This window comes from Thunnus maccoyii, chromosome 19 (assembly GCF_910596095.1).
Source record: "Thunnus maccoyii chromosome 19, fThuMac1.1, whole genome shotgun sequence".
Classification (NCBI taxonomy): Eukaryota; Metazoa; Chordata; class Actinopteri; order Scombriformes; family Scombridae; genus Thunnus; species Thunnus maccoyii.
This window is the reverse complement of record NC_056551.1, coordinates 23,272,778-23,288,278: the sequence shown is the minus strand read 5'-3', so window position 1 is coordinate 23,288,278 and position 15,501 is coordinate 23,272,778. Positions and strand designations below refer to the sequence as shown.

The window sequence follows — 15,501 nt, the reverse complement described above, 5'->3', positions numbered from 1 at the left end:
ATTTTCCCAGTTTCTTTATTTAACCCAGTTTTTTCTTTACAGGTTCTTTTTCAGTCATCAGCAGAGGCAGTAACAAATGCATTCTTAAACTTGCTTTTATTCACTGTAGCAACCAAGCCTACCTCTCCAGATGTACTTTCGCTGAGCATCAAAGATGCCCCAACAACCCCACAGTCTGCTTCGGATATTGGAGCAGTTCAAACCCCAGAACCCCTCCGTCCTCTAAGCACAGAGGCTCCTTCCTCTACTGATACTGATGTGACAAGCTCTGGGGCTGAGCCTGAAAGCTCAACCCTGGATGTATTGGGAGACCTCACAGTCACAAATGTTACCGCCAGTAGCGTAAGCCTGGTTTGGTCGGCGCCTGATGAGGTGTTTGATAGCTTTTTGGTGGAGCTAAGTGCTCCGTCAGCTTTGATACAAGCTCATGTGACCACCGTACCAGGAAGTATGAGGAAGGCTGAAATAGAGGGCTTGTCCCCCTCGACACGCTATGATATTATAATACAAGGGCTGGTGGAAGGAGAGAGATCTTTACCTCTCAGAGGTTTTGCTACTACAGGTACATGGAGCAAATATTTCTTTTTGTAGGCATTCATCACAACCTGTCTTCATCACATCCATTTATTTTTTATGCTCTAGATATTTCAGGCTGGCTGCATTGTACATTTTTATCCACAGATGGATGATGTTTTATTTTATAATATTTTTCCTTCATCCCATATTTCCCTTTGCTTAACCTCTGACTCTTATTTATGATGGAATATTTGGGCCACAAATAAATCTGAGATTTTGATATTAAAGTTGGAATATTGTGAGAAAAAGTTAATATTCTGAGAATTTAGTTGTGATTTTTTTTTTGAAATGTCTGAATATTTAGAGAATAAACTATACTAAATAATATTTTGAGATATCATTTTAATAATTTTATGAGAAAATAATATTTTTTAAAAAGTCCTTTATTTATAAAAAAGTCAGTTATTTCAAGATTAAAATAATATTTATAATCATAATCACAACTTTACAAGAATAACTATGTATTAACAAATATTTTGAGATTTAAGTCATAACATTGTCATAACAACAGTTTTTTACTAGTTTAACTTGCAAAAGACATTTTCCAAAACGCTCAAGTTCTCAGTTTACTACAGTGCAAGTCAAGGAAAAGCAGCAAATCTTCCCATTGGAGAAGCTGGAACCCAAAAATATTTGCCATTTTTACTTGAAAAGTGACTTAAATAATTAATTATCAAAATATCATTATTAAAATAGTTAATTGACCAATCATTCCAGCTCCACAAGGCCCTGTCTGCTATGCACCTGGGATTCAGTCTCTCACAGTCCAGGATGGATCCCATTGAAAAGCAAAGGGAAGCATTTGTCCACTTTTTGTTTCAGTTTATAAGAGAAAAGTCCTCAAGGATGAAGACTTAGTGGTTGTTTTTGGAAATATAGAAGTCTTGCTAACTTCCCCAGCTCTGATACAGCGCAGCATAGATACATCCACTACCCTAAACGTTCGCTGTGTCTTAACTTTAATCATTTTCTGATGTCATGAACTTTTGCTGAGCTGTTTGGAGGAAACTAAAGTCTTCACTGCGCTCCAGCCTCTGCTTCAAAACACATCTAGTCATGTGATTCACAGGTTTAATTTCATTTTAGCATCTTAAAGTCTATGATAACAAGATGGCTGTTGTTGAAACCTATTAGATCATCCATATCGCTTATTTGACATGTAAAAGCTGACAGACTGCTCTCACCTGTTTACTATAATAAGAATATGATAAAATGTGGAAATATGACTTTGTTCTTGAAGTATTGCAACATTTTTTTAGTAGATTTGCAACCTAATTCTTAAAATATTACAACTTTTCTCTTTTCTTCTGTCTTTTTTCTTGTAAATGTTTGACTATATGCTGTGTAATATTTGAACTTTAATCTCAAAATCTTTTTTTTCCCCCTAACCTTGGCCGAAATACTCCATCATACTTTTTGAAATGAGTAATGTACCTTGAAAAGTTATGTGAGAGTAATTTTTGTAATCCATCTTGCCATTCAGTTGACCCCACTCTGATCTGTCTATCTACCAGAGGAGCTGAAGCCCATGGTGGTGAACCTCACCATCTCTGACAATACATGGGACGGCTTCACTGCGTCCTGGATCCCCATGGGTGGGGAATTTGACAGCTTTGTCATTGAGGTAACAAACTTGGAGAATATCGCAGAGAGCCAGAACCTCTCTCTTTCCGGAGACGCTTTGAGCCTGGGCATCTCCGGGCTGAATCCCAACACCAGCTACATGGTTGGCCTGTATGGGATGTATCAGGGCTCCTTCCTTGAGCCCCTGTACACTGAAGCCGTCACAGGTACCTGCTACTGGCAGCGTTCTGTCGTATAACTCTTTTCCTGTCTTTCTTTCCTTGTTTTTTTTATACCTCTTTTCTATTTCAGTCGGTATCTGCAGCATACACAGACACATACTAGACCCTTTGTTGTCCCACTCACAGTGGTGCGCCGACACCTCGCTGCATGAAACGAGAACCACATAATAACCTCATTTCTGTTTTCCATCACTGTCCAACACTCGGTGGCCACAGTGTACTGTATTGCTTCATCTTAACCAACATCCCATCTACCACTCCTTTACCCTCCAGCCACTGTTTCTGTCTAGCTGAGAGAGCGCAGGGTGATGGGCTCCTGTGCCTCGTCAGTGAGCCAAGCAAACGCCCAAGCAAATGTTCACCCTTACCCCCAACTGCTCCCTCCATCCCAGTTACCAAAATGCATGAAGCCCCTCCCTCTACCATCCCCTGCATCGTGGTGAGGTTTGACGCTGATGTGCTGCAATGATCGCAAAAGCAAACCAATAACTTTCATCCTCCCTCCCCCGCCCGTCACACAGTGACAGCGTGACCATCTCATTTCATCCCATCAACACTCATTCAGTGTGCAATTGATTAACCTTGAAGGATCATTTGCCCATGGATGTGTAAGCGCTCGCAGTATGTGTGAATGACACAGAGATAGTTTAGCTTTGTCAATTCTGATAAAGTTTGTCACAGAATGTCGCAGTAAATATCCTCATTTCCTTTTTAACTGCTAGGTGGCAAATGATTAAATCATCTTGTCCTTATCAAGGTAAAATGCTAGTAATTTAATCTGAGGTTAACTATAACGCCACCACTGTTTTACATCTGAATGATGCCTAAATTGTCTGCTGCATGTTTGCATGCAACTGACTGTATTTCTCAATGCATGTAAGAACATGTTTTTGCAAGGTGAACTTCCTCTTTGGCATTCTTATTACGCTTTGATTTGTTCTGGTGCAATATTCTGCAGAATTTATTCTGTCTGCAATATTAACAGATCAAATGCACGCTATATGTCTGAAAGAGACTGTTATCTCTCTTCCTCAGCCACATTTTCACATTTAAATCAACACTTCATTCATGTAAAACCTGCAGGCCAGTCTTCTTCAGCTATTTACCCTGAAGGCTTATGTGTCATTCCCCTTGGCGTTATATGTTTGTCCATCTTAATATTTTTTGTTAAAGGGGACATATCGTGCTTTTTGTGACTTTCTGTTTCTGTTACGTTAAACGTGATGAAAGGTCAAAAACTTGAGGTTAGTGACAGCATATGTAAAAATGCTCCCTGTAAGACAAAAGGCAGGGTTTCAGACTGCTCTGACTGCTTTGTTTGCAAAATTACCTTTACCGCTGCGTCTTTCGCACATGTCCACAAATGGCCGATCATTTTGTAATCTTTGTTGGTAAGGTCATTCCATGTGTCTCTTGCTGTAACAGCCGCAGATTGAGAACCAGTTGATTTTCTTCCTTGTTGTTTCATCTGTGCAGCCTTGGGTTGAAAATGTGATTGTAAATCTGTTTTTTTATAGCTTCAGTACTCCGTTAATTATACATTCAATACTACTGGAAGCTGACCAATCAGAACAGAGTGGGCTCATTTGGAGGGAGCCTTAAAGAGACAGGAACTAAAACGGCCTGTTTCGGACAGAGGCTGAACTGAGGGGCTGCGTAAAGGGCCAGTGTAAGATAAATAAGGAGTTTTCTTGAAATGTGAATCATACAAAGTTATTCCAGTGGAGCCCCAGAATATAGAGACCTGGAAATGCGCATGATATGTCCCCTTTAAGAAAAGCAATAGGCACAGTTGGTTTAAAATTCAAGCTGTTAAGTTGATTTTGGTGGAGGATTCTCCATGTGCATGTACGTAATCTTTTATTACTCAGACAACAAATCAGAAATTGCAAGTTGGTGGTGGTGAGTGTCCAGTAACTCTACACATACTTCTATACGCTACATCAAACCAAGCAGCTACCAATCATATATTACTTACATCTGTTAGATATATGTGTCCTGCTAAATGGTTTTGATAAAAAATCTAATAATGGTTTCTTTCTTTAGTGAATCAGCCATTGGTTGGCAAACTATATGTCTCAAACTTAACGTCAGAGAGCTTTTCAATCTTCTGGAACGACACTGAAGGAGAATTTGATGGTTTTATCCTGGAGATTATTGATTCTGATTGGCTGATGGAGCCAAAGGAATTTAACTTATCCCACAATGCAATGTCCCATGACGTCACAGGGCTCAGGCCCAGCACTGACTATATAGCCTACCTCTATGGGACATACAAGGGATCCAGAACAAGCGCTGTCAGTATTGTTGCATCAACAGGTATTTTGATTTTATGTGTATTTATCATTAGTCTTACTAGCGTCCTCTAGCGTCATCTATTTTTAACTTTTAAATATTATTCATTTATTATCTGCACTTCATAGTTGACTTGGGCCTGTAAGCATACACAGGTTTTTTCAAAACAGACATATACATGCCTTCTATTTCAATAAATGAATGTATACTATATTTTTCTCTCCCCTGTAGCTAAAGAGCCTGATCTGTCCAGGCTAGTTGTTTCTAACATTACCTCAGACAGATTCTCTCTGTCGTGGCGGACAGGAGAGAACACTTTTGATATCTTTATAGTAGAAGTCAGAGAGTCTGCTTTGCCCTCGCAGGCAATGGGGCGCGCTCTGCCAGGAGACGTGCGCTCCACAGTCATGGCCGGGCTCAAAGCGAGCACAAGCTACAACATAAAGCTGTACGCCAGCGTTGGTGGCCAGAACACACAGCCGCTATTTGCTGTAGCTACAACAGGTATCACATTACATGCATTTCTTGACACTGCATGTACCAACCACCAACATTGTGACTTACAGTACCAGTTCCCAGCACAACATAACTGAAAAGCCGTGTTCTTTTTCTTATTCAGAGGATGTCCCACAGTTGGGGCCCATAGCTGCTTCATCTGTGAGCCCACATAACCTCAGCTTGTCCTGGAGCACAGTGTCGGGCCATTTTGATGGCTTTGTTGTCCGGGTCAGCGACCCTGAGCAGCAGTCTGATACGCTGGAGTTCAGACTGCCTGGTGAAGTCCGTAACTTTACGATCTCTAACCTGATGGATGCCACAGGCTATGATATTGAACTGTATGGTATTTCTCATGGGCGCCAAACTCCCTCTGTGTTAGCCCACGCCGTCACAGGTACTACGTATTTTACTCATATCTTAAACTCTTATCACTTGCAGTTGGAAATGGAAACAGTTAAGTCTCAGGCCTGGAATTCATTAAGAGCAAATTTGACATATATCATTCATCATTTTTGTAATTCAACAGTCACAAACTGGTAGCAGTTTTTGGTGCATAAAACTGTTTTGATTTGCCTACTCTGAAAATGTTTCAATAACGCGTTGAAGCAGCGAGATCTGGCTAGCTGTCTGTTTAAGTTAATGAGACTCCAGGCAAGGATGTTATTCAAGCAAACACTATTTATTAACCTATTATGAACTGGAAAGCAACTTAATCTCATGATGATGAGCTGACCTTGTTTATACTTTGATTTTAAAAACAAAATTCCCACTTAAATTCCACCTGACGTGCATCCATGGAAATACGGTGGCAATGAGGACTAAAAGCTAAAGCCGGTGCAGAAGTGCGTTAAAGGAATAGTTTGACATTTGGGGAATTGCACTTATCTGCTTTCTTGGTGAGACTTAGATAAGAAGATTGATACCACTTACCCATCTGTTGGTTAAATTTGAAGGTAAAGCCCGTGTCCAGTTAGCTTACCTTAGCATAAACAGCTAGCCTGGCTCTGGCCAAAGGTAACAAAATCCACCTGCCAGCGCGTCTAAAGCTCAATATTAAACATGTTACATCTTTTTTGTTTAGAAATGACAGTCTGTGGTTTTACAGGTGGTTATGTGCCGGACTATTTCTTGCGTTTTTTCTTAAAATGTGAAACTATTCCTTCAGATGCAGTACCAGTAATGGTCTCTAGATACTGGTTGTGTTGAGTTTTATTCAGAAAGTGCTGAAGGCACTTGAAATTGATTGTGAATAATATTTTTCTACAGGATGTTACAGTTTTAGGAGATAGGAAAACTTCTGTGTGTATTTCCCAGAAGTCTCAGCCTATCACAATGTGATGGTTTCCAGTTTCTTCTCAACACCTTTATTTTGTACCCCGTTTCTAGCTCCAAACACCAAAACCAAATCCAAGTTTCCAAATACCCTTTTACCGTACTGTCTGTGTGATGGAAGCACATGAAGCAATATGATGTGTGCCAAATTTGCCCTTAATGTTTTGCCTTTAAATTTTTGGAGATATTCAGATTAGAAGTTCCCATTTTTAAGCTGATATCTGATGATTTCTTCTTGCCTCTTTAAAACCTATACCTCACAGGAAGAGAGGAGTTTTCATGATTTGCTTTTGCAACCATTGCACACATTATCCTCCTAATGGAATATTGTTCCCCCTCCCACATCTGTTCCCTCTCTGGATAAAAAAAAAAAAAAAAATCAAACTCACTCCCCTCTAGCTCCTTTGCCTAAAGTGGAAAACTTGACCATTTCCAACATAACCCCCTACGGCTTCCGTGTGTCGTGGGAGGTGAAGCAGCAGCAGCAACTGCAGCAGCCGGAGGAATTAGCCCCCTCTAGCGGTGGCTTCAGACACTTTCACATAGTGGTGACAGACTCCGGCTGGCTGCTGGAGCCTCAGGAGTTCACTGTGGCAGGAAACGAAAGTCACCTGGACATCTGGGGCCTCATCACCGGCATAGGCTATGAGGTCAGGCTGACCGGGGTGTCAGAGTCAGGGCTTCTCTCTCGGCCTCTGACTACAGTGGCTGTGACAGGTACCACTTACAGTACACTTACAAGGCCCCTCGTCTTACTAAAAAGGGCAGTTCCTCATTTTGTTGCAACTACTGTGTATATATGTGATCATTAAACTTTATGATCCAACGCTGAAGTTTCACCATCACAACCTGGCAGGCCTATAAATGACACACTTACTCGATATTTATGCTTTATAGCTTTAACAAGTTTAGCTTTAGTGTTAATATATTTTGGTTAATGCCATGTTTTGATGGTGAGACCTCAGGTCTGTACTGTTACCTAACCCTAACCTAAATTTATAACATAACTTTTTTCCAGAATGATCTCACTTTTCCTTTGTTTTAAGCATCCAGTCTATTGTCTTGGTATGCAGCTTCATCACTGGGGGGAAGAGGAATGTGGAGCTCCCATCTGTTTCTTCTTAGATCCAAAATATGAGCAAGCATATATGTTTGTTTTCATATTTTAAAGTGTGTTTTCCTTCAGATTTCTGATTGGCGATATGCAGATGTCGGTGGACATAATATGATTATCGTATCATGTCTATAGATATCTTTTAAACTGACTTTTACCATGCTGCTTTCCTTTCCTTGTTGGTTCATAAATGAGGCTAAAAAAGCTCCAGCGGACGGATACAAACAACCGAATAAAACAAAATCAGAAGTGGGAAAACACTGATAAATCAACAGACATTCTGAGCATGAAATGTCAGTTGATTTAACTTCTAATCTCTTTTGTTTCATTATCTTTGAATGCACTGAATGCATCGCCTTGACGGACGCATGGGGACCTCGTCTCAACCAACCGAACAGATCCGTTAGAGCCTTTTAAGGAATGTCAACCTGTTAACTGACATAAATAAACATCTACAAAAAGCATCTTGTCTTTTTAATTCACTCAACTACCCGACTGATTTACACTAACGGAGCATGGTTGGTCAGAGGTGGTGGACAAAAAGGCCTTCACCCTGTCTGCCACCTGGAAACCTTCTTGCCTGATTTGCTGACTTCCAAACTGATGCCTGTGGTCGTCTCTCAGAAGTTGGTGAATATTTCTGGGAAAACAACAAAACCTACTGCAACGTTATGTTTCCTTTCTAACCAGAGGCTGAGCCGGAGGTGGAGCATCTTTTTGTCTCGGACATCACAGCTGACAGTTTCCGTCTGTCGTGGACGTCTGATGAAGACATGTTTGACAGATTTGTGATCAAAATAAGAGACAGCAAAAGATTAGCCCATCCTCGGGAGTACAGCGTCCGCGGTGATGAGCGAACCAAGGTTTTAACTGGACTCATGGGTGGCACTGAGTATGAAATCGAGCTTTATGGTGTCACATTGGACCGACGCTCCCAACCTATTACTGGGGTTGCTCAGACAGGTATATGAACAACACTGCAAAGTGTTTAGTTTTATACTAACTACTAAACCTTTTAAGTTTTGGGTGTGACGTCTGCTGTCAGAGAACTGGACCTACAGTCCCACTAATCATCTTTATTCCTCTGGTTTAAGGCTTAACTCCATGTCTGTCTGTTAAGGAAAATGGTCATTCCGGAGGTTTTTGGACATATTTTCTTCACTTTGAGTCACCTTTTTTTTCTGCTTTCATGTCTGCGCATATCCATTTGCACTTTGCTAGGCCTGTCAACTCCAAAAGGACTGCACTTCTCTGAAGTGACTGAATCCTCAGCCATAGTTCACTGGTCCCTGTCGAGCTCTACAGTGGATAACTACCGCATCACCTATGTGCCGTTCGAAGGAGGTAAGAGATCAATCAGAGTTACAATTCACTGCCAGTTTACATTTATTTCCAAGATGGATTTAGATTTGATTTTAGTTAGAGAGTTTAGTTTGTAACTTTGTAGATATTTAAATTATTGTTAAGTTTAACAAATTTTAGCTGTGCTCTTAAGAGAAACTCTAAGCTGACCACCATGACGTTGACCTTTTTTGTTTTTAGTGAAATGTCTCAACAATGATTAGGTGGATTGCTGTAGCACTATGTACAGACATTCATGTCCATCTCAAGATGAATTATTACTTTAGTGATCCTCTAACTAACTTTTCCTCTAGTGCGATCATCAGGCCAAAATTTATACTTTGGTTTATGACCAAATATCTGCAAAACCAATGACGTTCCCATCAGTCTTGGTGTTACCGTGTGTTTATTGCTAATTAGCCAATATTAGCATGCTGACATGCTAAAATAAGATGGTTAACATGGTAAACATTTTACTGGCTAAACATCAGCATGTTAGCATGCTAACACAAAGTCTTGTCAACTAATGTATGCCAATATGGGGTGTGTAGAAAATTCTGCATATATTATTACTGGAGACTTCAAATACAACAATGCATGAAGTGTTGTTAATGAAGTTAGATGTTCAGTTTGTGGTGTTGTTATTTTCTTTTCTCTCCCCCACAGGAACCCCAATGATGGTGACTGTGGATGGCGACGTGTTAGAGGCTTTGCTGCCCAATATGATCCCTGGCAAGTTGTATCAGGTGACTGTCAGCGCTGTGAAGGGTCTGGAGGAAAGTGATCCCAGCACAGACACTGTAACCACAGGTTGGCTCTCTTCCCTTCTTGTCCATCACTCATAACTTCAGTGTCACTCTTCCTGACTCTGAGTGACAATGGAGTCAGTTCATATTAAATTGAAGACATTTCTCTTGAGACAGTTCATGTTTGTGCCCTCCAGCTTTGGACAGACCTCAGGGTCTGACTGCAGTTAATGTCACCGACATCTCTGCTCTGTTGCTGTGGCAACCCTCTGTAGCCACTGTTGATGGCTATGTGATTACTTACAGTGCTGATACAGGTGAGTCTGTTTTTTCTGTTCTGTTATTTTTACTATTTAAGGTAATGTTTATCTCCATAACCACTTAACAAAAGCAGAATTTTTAAGAGAAAATAGTACTATAGGTCAATGTGATTGCTCCTAAGTGTTCACTAAAATTGTTTTAGAAAAGTAGCAAAGTGTTTATGTATCATAACTGGATTTTTGTCCTTGTATTGCGTATTAACTGGATATTGTGTTCACTCGTTTGTAGTGTGTCAGATTTGTATTTGTTTGGCTGTATTGTTTGTGTTTAGTTAATCTCAATGAGACTTTTACCTGGTTAAATAAAGGATATATATAGTTAAAATTAGTCAATCTGTAGAAGTGATATATCTACTGCTTGCATTGCTTATTTAATAAACTAATGAGGTTTGTATGACTAAAAACGTTGCTTTACTGTGATTGTGTGATTTGATCAATCGATGTGTGTGTGTGCCCTGCCTTACAGTGTCCTCAGTGGTGGAGCATGTTTCTGGGAACACGGTGGAGTTTGAGATGGGCTCCCTGGTTCCAGGAACTCATTACACAGTCGGAGTGCATGCGATGAAAGAAGCTCAGAAGAGCGCTTCTGCTGTTACTGAATTCACCACCGGTAGGTCTAGAAAGACTACCTGTCAAGAAAATGACTCAAAGCTAAATGTTATTCTAGTTACACAACATTTAATGAGTGTGGTGCTGTATTTCCAGATGTGGACCCTCCTCGTGATCTGACAGCTACTAACATTCAAACCGACAGTGCGACTCTCACATGGAAACCTCCGCAGGCTGCTGTCACTGGTTACACGCTCACCTTCTCCTCTGCTGATGGTACAATCAGGGTGCGTACATCCACTCATCAGTTCAATTATTGGACGTTGTGAAGTTTCACAGCTCAGACAAAGCAGTGGTGGTTTTGCTTGGTTTAACAGATTGTGTAAACTCAACATTACTGAAGACCATTTTCCAAATCATACTAAAAAAACTTTGGATTGACTTCCTAACTTCTAGGCAGTCACTGCTGCTTTCAGTTTACAACAACGTGGAAGGAAAATCGATTTGAAACGTACTCAATGGTGCATTCAAGGAAACATCCAAGGCCCTGGAAGTCATTTAAAAAAGGAAAAAACTACTAAGTTAACATTATTTTTCTTGCATATGGTCCATTTGTTGTTATAATTTATCTTCTAGGTTTGATTTTCTGACAGAATACAGCACTTTTGGGCATAAACTGTTAACTGATAATTTATATCAGACAAAAAACAAATTATTAATGGATATTAAAATAATCATGTGATGGGTTACTAATCTCAGGCATGCTTCAAGCCTCTTCCAGTTGTTTTTCACACCAGAGTGTATTGAATTGAATGTAAGACCCATCTGTTTTCTTCAGACTTTTATCATCACAAAGACACTCTGTTTTTATCTATTTATTCTTTTTTTCACAATTCTTAATTTGTTCTCTGTGCAATACTGTTGTACTTTTGGGATTTTATCCAAATTTTAACTATTTTATTTTTATTTTATTAATTTTCTCCTTGATCCTCACAATTATCCAAAAAAGGGCAGCATGTGTGTGTTCCAGCTGGGTGCTCAACCTCAAAAATATATCAGTTTAAAAGTTGAAAAAGGTGGTTTTGATGTTGTTCCACCTTTTTCCACTTTTGAATCCTCATAATTATGTCTGTTTTTGTTTGATGTAATTGTAATTCTCAGTCTCTGTAAAGCACTTTGGTCAACATAAATTGACTAAACCAGCAGCTATAAAAATGAATGGTATTTCTTGGAAAATGGTTAGCAGTAGTTCAAGAGTTTGAACATTTCATGGTTAATGTTTTTAATGTTTTGTATTTATGTGTGTGTGTGTGTGTGTGGTTTCAGGAGGTGGTTCTAAGCCCGACAGCCTCCTCTTATAGCATGGTTCAGCTAACTGGTTCTACAGAGTACAGCGTCAAACTGCAGGCCATCGCTGGAACCCAGAGGAGTCGTCACATTACCACCATCTTCACTACCAGTAAGGACGATCACACCTACACACACCTTCAGCCAACATAATGTAGTTAGATTTACTGGTTCTTTCTCAGCAGTAAAGGATCTGGTGATTTAGGTTACGCAACAGTCCAGATGCACTTCTTCTTACGTAAATTCCTTTCAGTTAATCTGATATTCCAGTCAGATCACCTGTGCTTGTTTTTCATTCTGTCTGAGCTGCTCTCGATGGGAAAACCGTTCATTTTTTTCCCTTTCTTTTTCCCTTTCCTTTTTTAAAAGCTACTTTCCGAGGTCCTAACTCTGACACGATACTGTATGCCGTCTCATGCATTTTTTTTTTAATATAACAGAGATGAAGATAAAGTAAATGTGTCTCAAAGATGATGGTCTCTAAGATGATATCTTTTTAATGTGTGCGTTTAGTTGGACAGCTGTACAGATACCCCAAGGACTGTGCTCAGATTTTACTGAACGGAGAGACGACTTCTGGTCTGTACACCATCTATGTGGGTGGAGAGGAGAGTCAACCAATCCAGGTTTACTGTGACATGACAACAGACAGCGGAGGATGGATGGTGAGGAAATCAACCTGCTGGAATCCAATTAAAAACAGTTTTAAAACCATAAATCACATTAGACAGGATATTATCATGCAAATTATGTAATGCTTGTTTTTCTAATGATAGACAGCACCATAATGACCTCCGTGTTGCATGTTATGATAATTGTGAAGGTGTTGTGACATGAAACACTCATGAAAGCCAGTACTCCTCAGGTTCTCCTGAGACGCCAGAATGGAAAGCTGGATTTCTTTAGGAACTGGAAGAACTACACCGCTGGCTTCGGTAACATGAATGATGAGTTCTGGCTGGGTAAGATCACTCATCCACGAGCCTCGTTCACTTTGACTTTTTCTCTCCCTCTATCAGTCACCTCCCAAGTAACACATATTAATCCTGGTCTATAGGTCTCTCCAACCTCCATAAGATCACTGCTTCTGGCCATTATGAAGTGCGAGTGGACATGAGGGACGGCGGGGAATCAGCCTTTGCTCAGTATGACAAGTTCACGATTGCAGAGCCAAGAACACGCTATAAAATCTCCATAGGAGCATACAGTGGAACAGCAGGTAGGCATCACTTTAAAAGGAAAAGTTTGCAACTTTGACTTTCTTGATGAGAGTTAAGTAAGTAGATTGATACCACTCATGTCTGTGTGCTAAATATGAAGCTACAGACAGCAGCCGGGTAGCTTAGCTTAGCATAATGACTGGAAACAGGTGGAAACAGTTGGACTAGTTCTGTCCTAAATGTAAAAAGTCTGTCTAGCAACATCTCTAAAGCTCACTAACACACTTATATAACTATATAACCACACTTGTATAACTGTCAGATCTTCACCATCTGTCTGCACTTTAAAATCCAAGCTAATGACGCCTTTGAGTTTGTTAATTTTGAATATAATGATGACATTGTTGAAATTTTGTCTGTTACAGTTACTGATCTATTTAATTACTTCACATTTCTCTGTTAAGCACTTTGGTCAACATCTGTTGTTTTTTAAATGTGTTCTATAAATAAATGTGAAGTGACGTTTATGGGGGTTTATGTGCCAAACTATTTCTTGGCCGAGCGCAGTCACTTCCTGGAGTCTTGACATCACTGTGAGGTTGCCGGGCAACCAGTGGAGACTCCAGGACAGATAGATTAAACAAACCAGTTATAACATGTTAATTGGTGTTAGAGGTGCCGGTAGTTGGATTTTGTTAGCTGTTTCCACCTGTTTCCAGTCTTTTATCTAAGAAAAGCTCCTGGCTGTAGCTTCATAATTCATGCACAGACATCAGAGTCAATCTTCTCATCTAACTCTTGGCAAGAATGTAGAACTTTTTTTCCGAAAATGTCAAACTATTCTTGTAAGAAAAGCCCATATGTTCAGTTTTAGTTACTCTAATAGGACTGTCTTTAATTGAGATGCACTGAGTCAATAATCAGCCCATTTCTCAGTTTTTCTAATCAATTCATCTCCACCAGGTGACTCCATGACTTACCACCAGGGTCGGCCATTCTCCACCTATGACAATGATAATGATATTGCTGTCACCAACTGCGCCTTGTCCTACAAAGGTGCCTTTTGGTATAAAAACTGTCATCGTGTCAACCTCATGGGGAAATATGGTGACGACAGTCACAGTAAGGTACGTACATTGTGCACATATTTCATTTAATATCAGATTACTCCTTTCTCCTCCAGAGAAACGTTACTCTGATGTGTTGAATGTCTCACTATTACAGCCTTTCCCCCCGTAATGTGTATTCTATTCTTCCACAGGGGATCAACTGGTTCCACTGGAAAGGCCACGAACATTCAATCGAATTTGCAGAGATGAAGATTAGACCGGCCAACTTCAGAAATTTCGAGAGCAGAAAAAAACGATCATAGACTTGTGAACCCCCTTCCTCGTATACACCTCATCTCCATCCCCCGAGCCTCGTCAGCTGTCACGAACTTCTGCGATCCCTCAGCTTGAAAATCATTCTCTAAAATACACGTAAAACCACACTGAATGTAATCCAAGTGGCTGTGAGAAACGAACCTGGTAACATCACACCAAAGAATCAAACAATTAGCCGTTTTTAGCGTAGCTGTCCCAATTTGGCACTGTTGTACGTGTGATTACGTTTCTGCGTTCCCACATTTTGGGTTCCAAGAGAAAAGTAGCTATTGAGTTTGATTAGTATGAATGGATATACATGTGTTATTGGGACCAAACAGCTGTATAAATATGAGAATTAATTGTAAAATTGTGTGAATGGATCCACTGAATCAGTAACATGTCAAGGGCACATAATCAGAAGGCATCAGGCCACTCACATCCCCTCAAGTAATGGGATAAAAGATAATTCAGTGGCGTTGTATTTTAAATTAGTTGACTGAGTTATGGATAAAAAATAATTTATAAAATGATACATAATGAACTCCATACATTTTTTTTCATATGTTGATTGTGCAACCAAGAGAACCATCTGTCAAGATTTCGCATTTGGAGGCCACTAATACTGTTGAATTCATATTTAAGTTGTGATTTACTTATTTTGATAGGAAATGAATCTGATGCTCTGTAACCTTCAATGCAATTAAAAACAGTTTGATAAAAATGTGTGCAAGCTCTTCTTCTTGTCTTAAAACAATAGTCAGGTTCTCAAATGAACATTGAAATAGTTATTCTTGCTGTAATCATTCCTTCCTGTTCATACTGACCATTAGAAGATCCTTTCATAATGTAAGTGATGGAAGACAAAATCCACAGTCCTCCCTCTGTGTAAACATGTATTTAAAAGTTTATCTGAAGCTAATATGAAGCTTCAGCCACCCAAATTAGTTTGGTACTATACTTCTACCGCAGCTCAACAGGGAAATACTGTCTGAGGAACCACAAAGAGGGAATTTGATGCTAAAAAGACTGTAAATGTGGCAGATATCCACTT

At 39.8% G+C, this 15,501-nt stretch overlaps 1 protein-coding gene across 1 annotated transcript in view; it reads left to right on the top strand.

Moving 5' to 3' along the window:
- Positions 1–15,135, top strand: part of LOC121885954 (tenascin-like) — a 33,828-nt gene extending 18,693 nt beyond the window's left edge. Inside the window, exons 12-29 of the mRNA XM_042395801.1 lie at positions 110–562; positions 2,091–2,366; positions 4,428–4,700; positions 4,908–5,180; positions 5,296–5,568; positions 6,906–7,223; positions 8,311–8,583; positions 8,842–8,964; positions 9,628–9,771; positions 9,905–10,024; positions 10,494–10,637; positions 10,733–10,863; positions 11,903–12,035; positions 12,437–12,588; positions 12,789–12,885; positions 12,981–13,142; positions 14,047–14,210; positions 14,345–15,135. Of these exons, the coding sequence (XP_042251735.1) occupies positions 110–562; positions 2,091–2,366; positions 4,428–4,700; positions 4,908–5,180; positions 5,296–5,568; positions 6,906–7,223; positions 8,311–8,583; positions 8,842–8,964; positions 9,628–9,771; positions 9,905–10,024; positions 10,494–10,637; positions 10,733–10,863; positions 11,903–12,035; positions 12,437–12,588; positions 12,789–12,885; positions 12,981–13,142; positions 14,047–14,210; positions 14,345–14,455 (3,620 nt within the window). The 3' untranslated portion in view covers positions 14,456–15,135. The remainder of the gene's footprint in view (positions 1–109; positions 563–2,090; positions 2,367–4,427; positions 4,701–4,907; positions 5,181–5,295; positions 5,569–6,905; positions 7,224–8,310; positions 8,584–8,841; positions 8,965–9,627; positions 9,772–9,904; positions 10,025–10,493; positions 10,638–10,732; positions 10,864–11,902; positions 12,036–12,436; positions 12,589–12,788; positions 12,886–12,980; positions 13,143–14,046; positions 14,211–14,344) is intronic.
- The last annotated feature ends 366 nt before the right edge of the window (positions 15,136–15,501 follow it).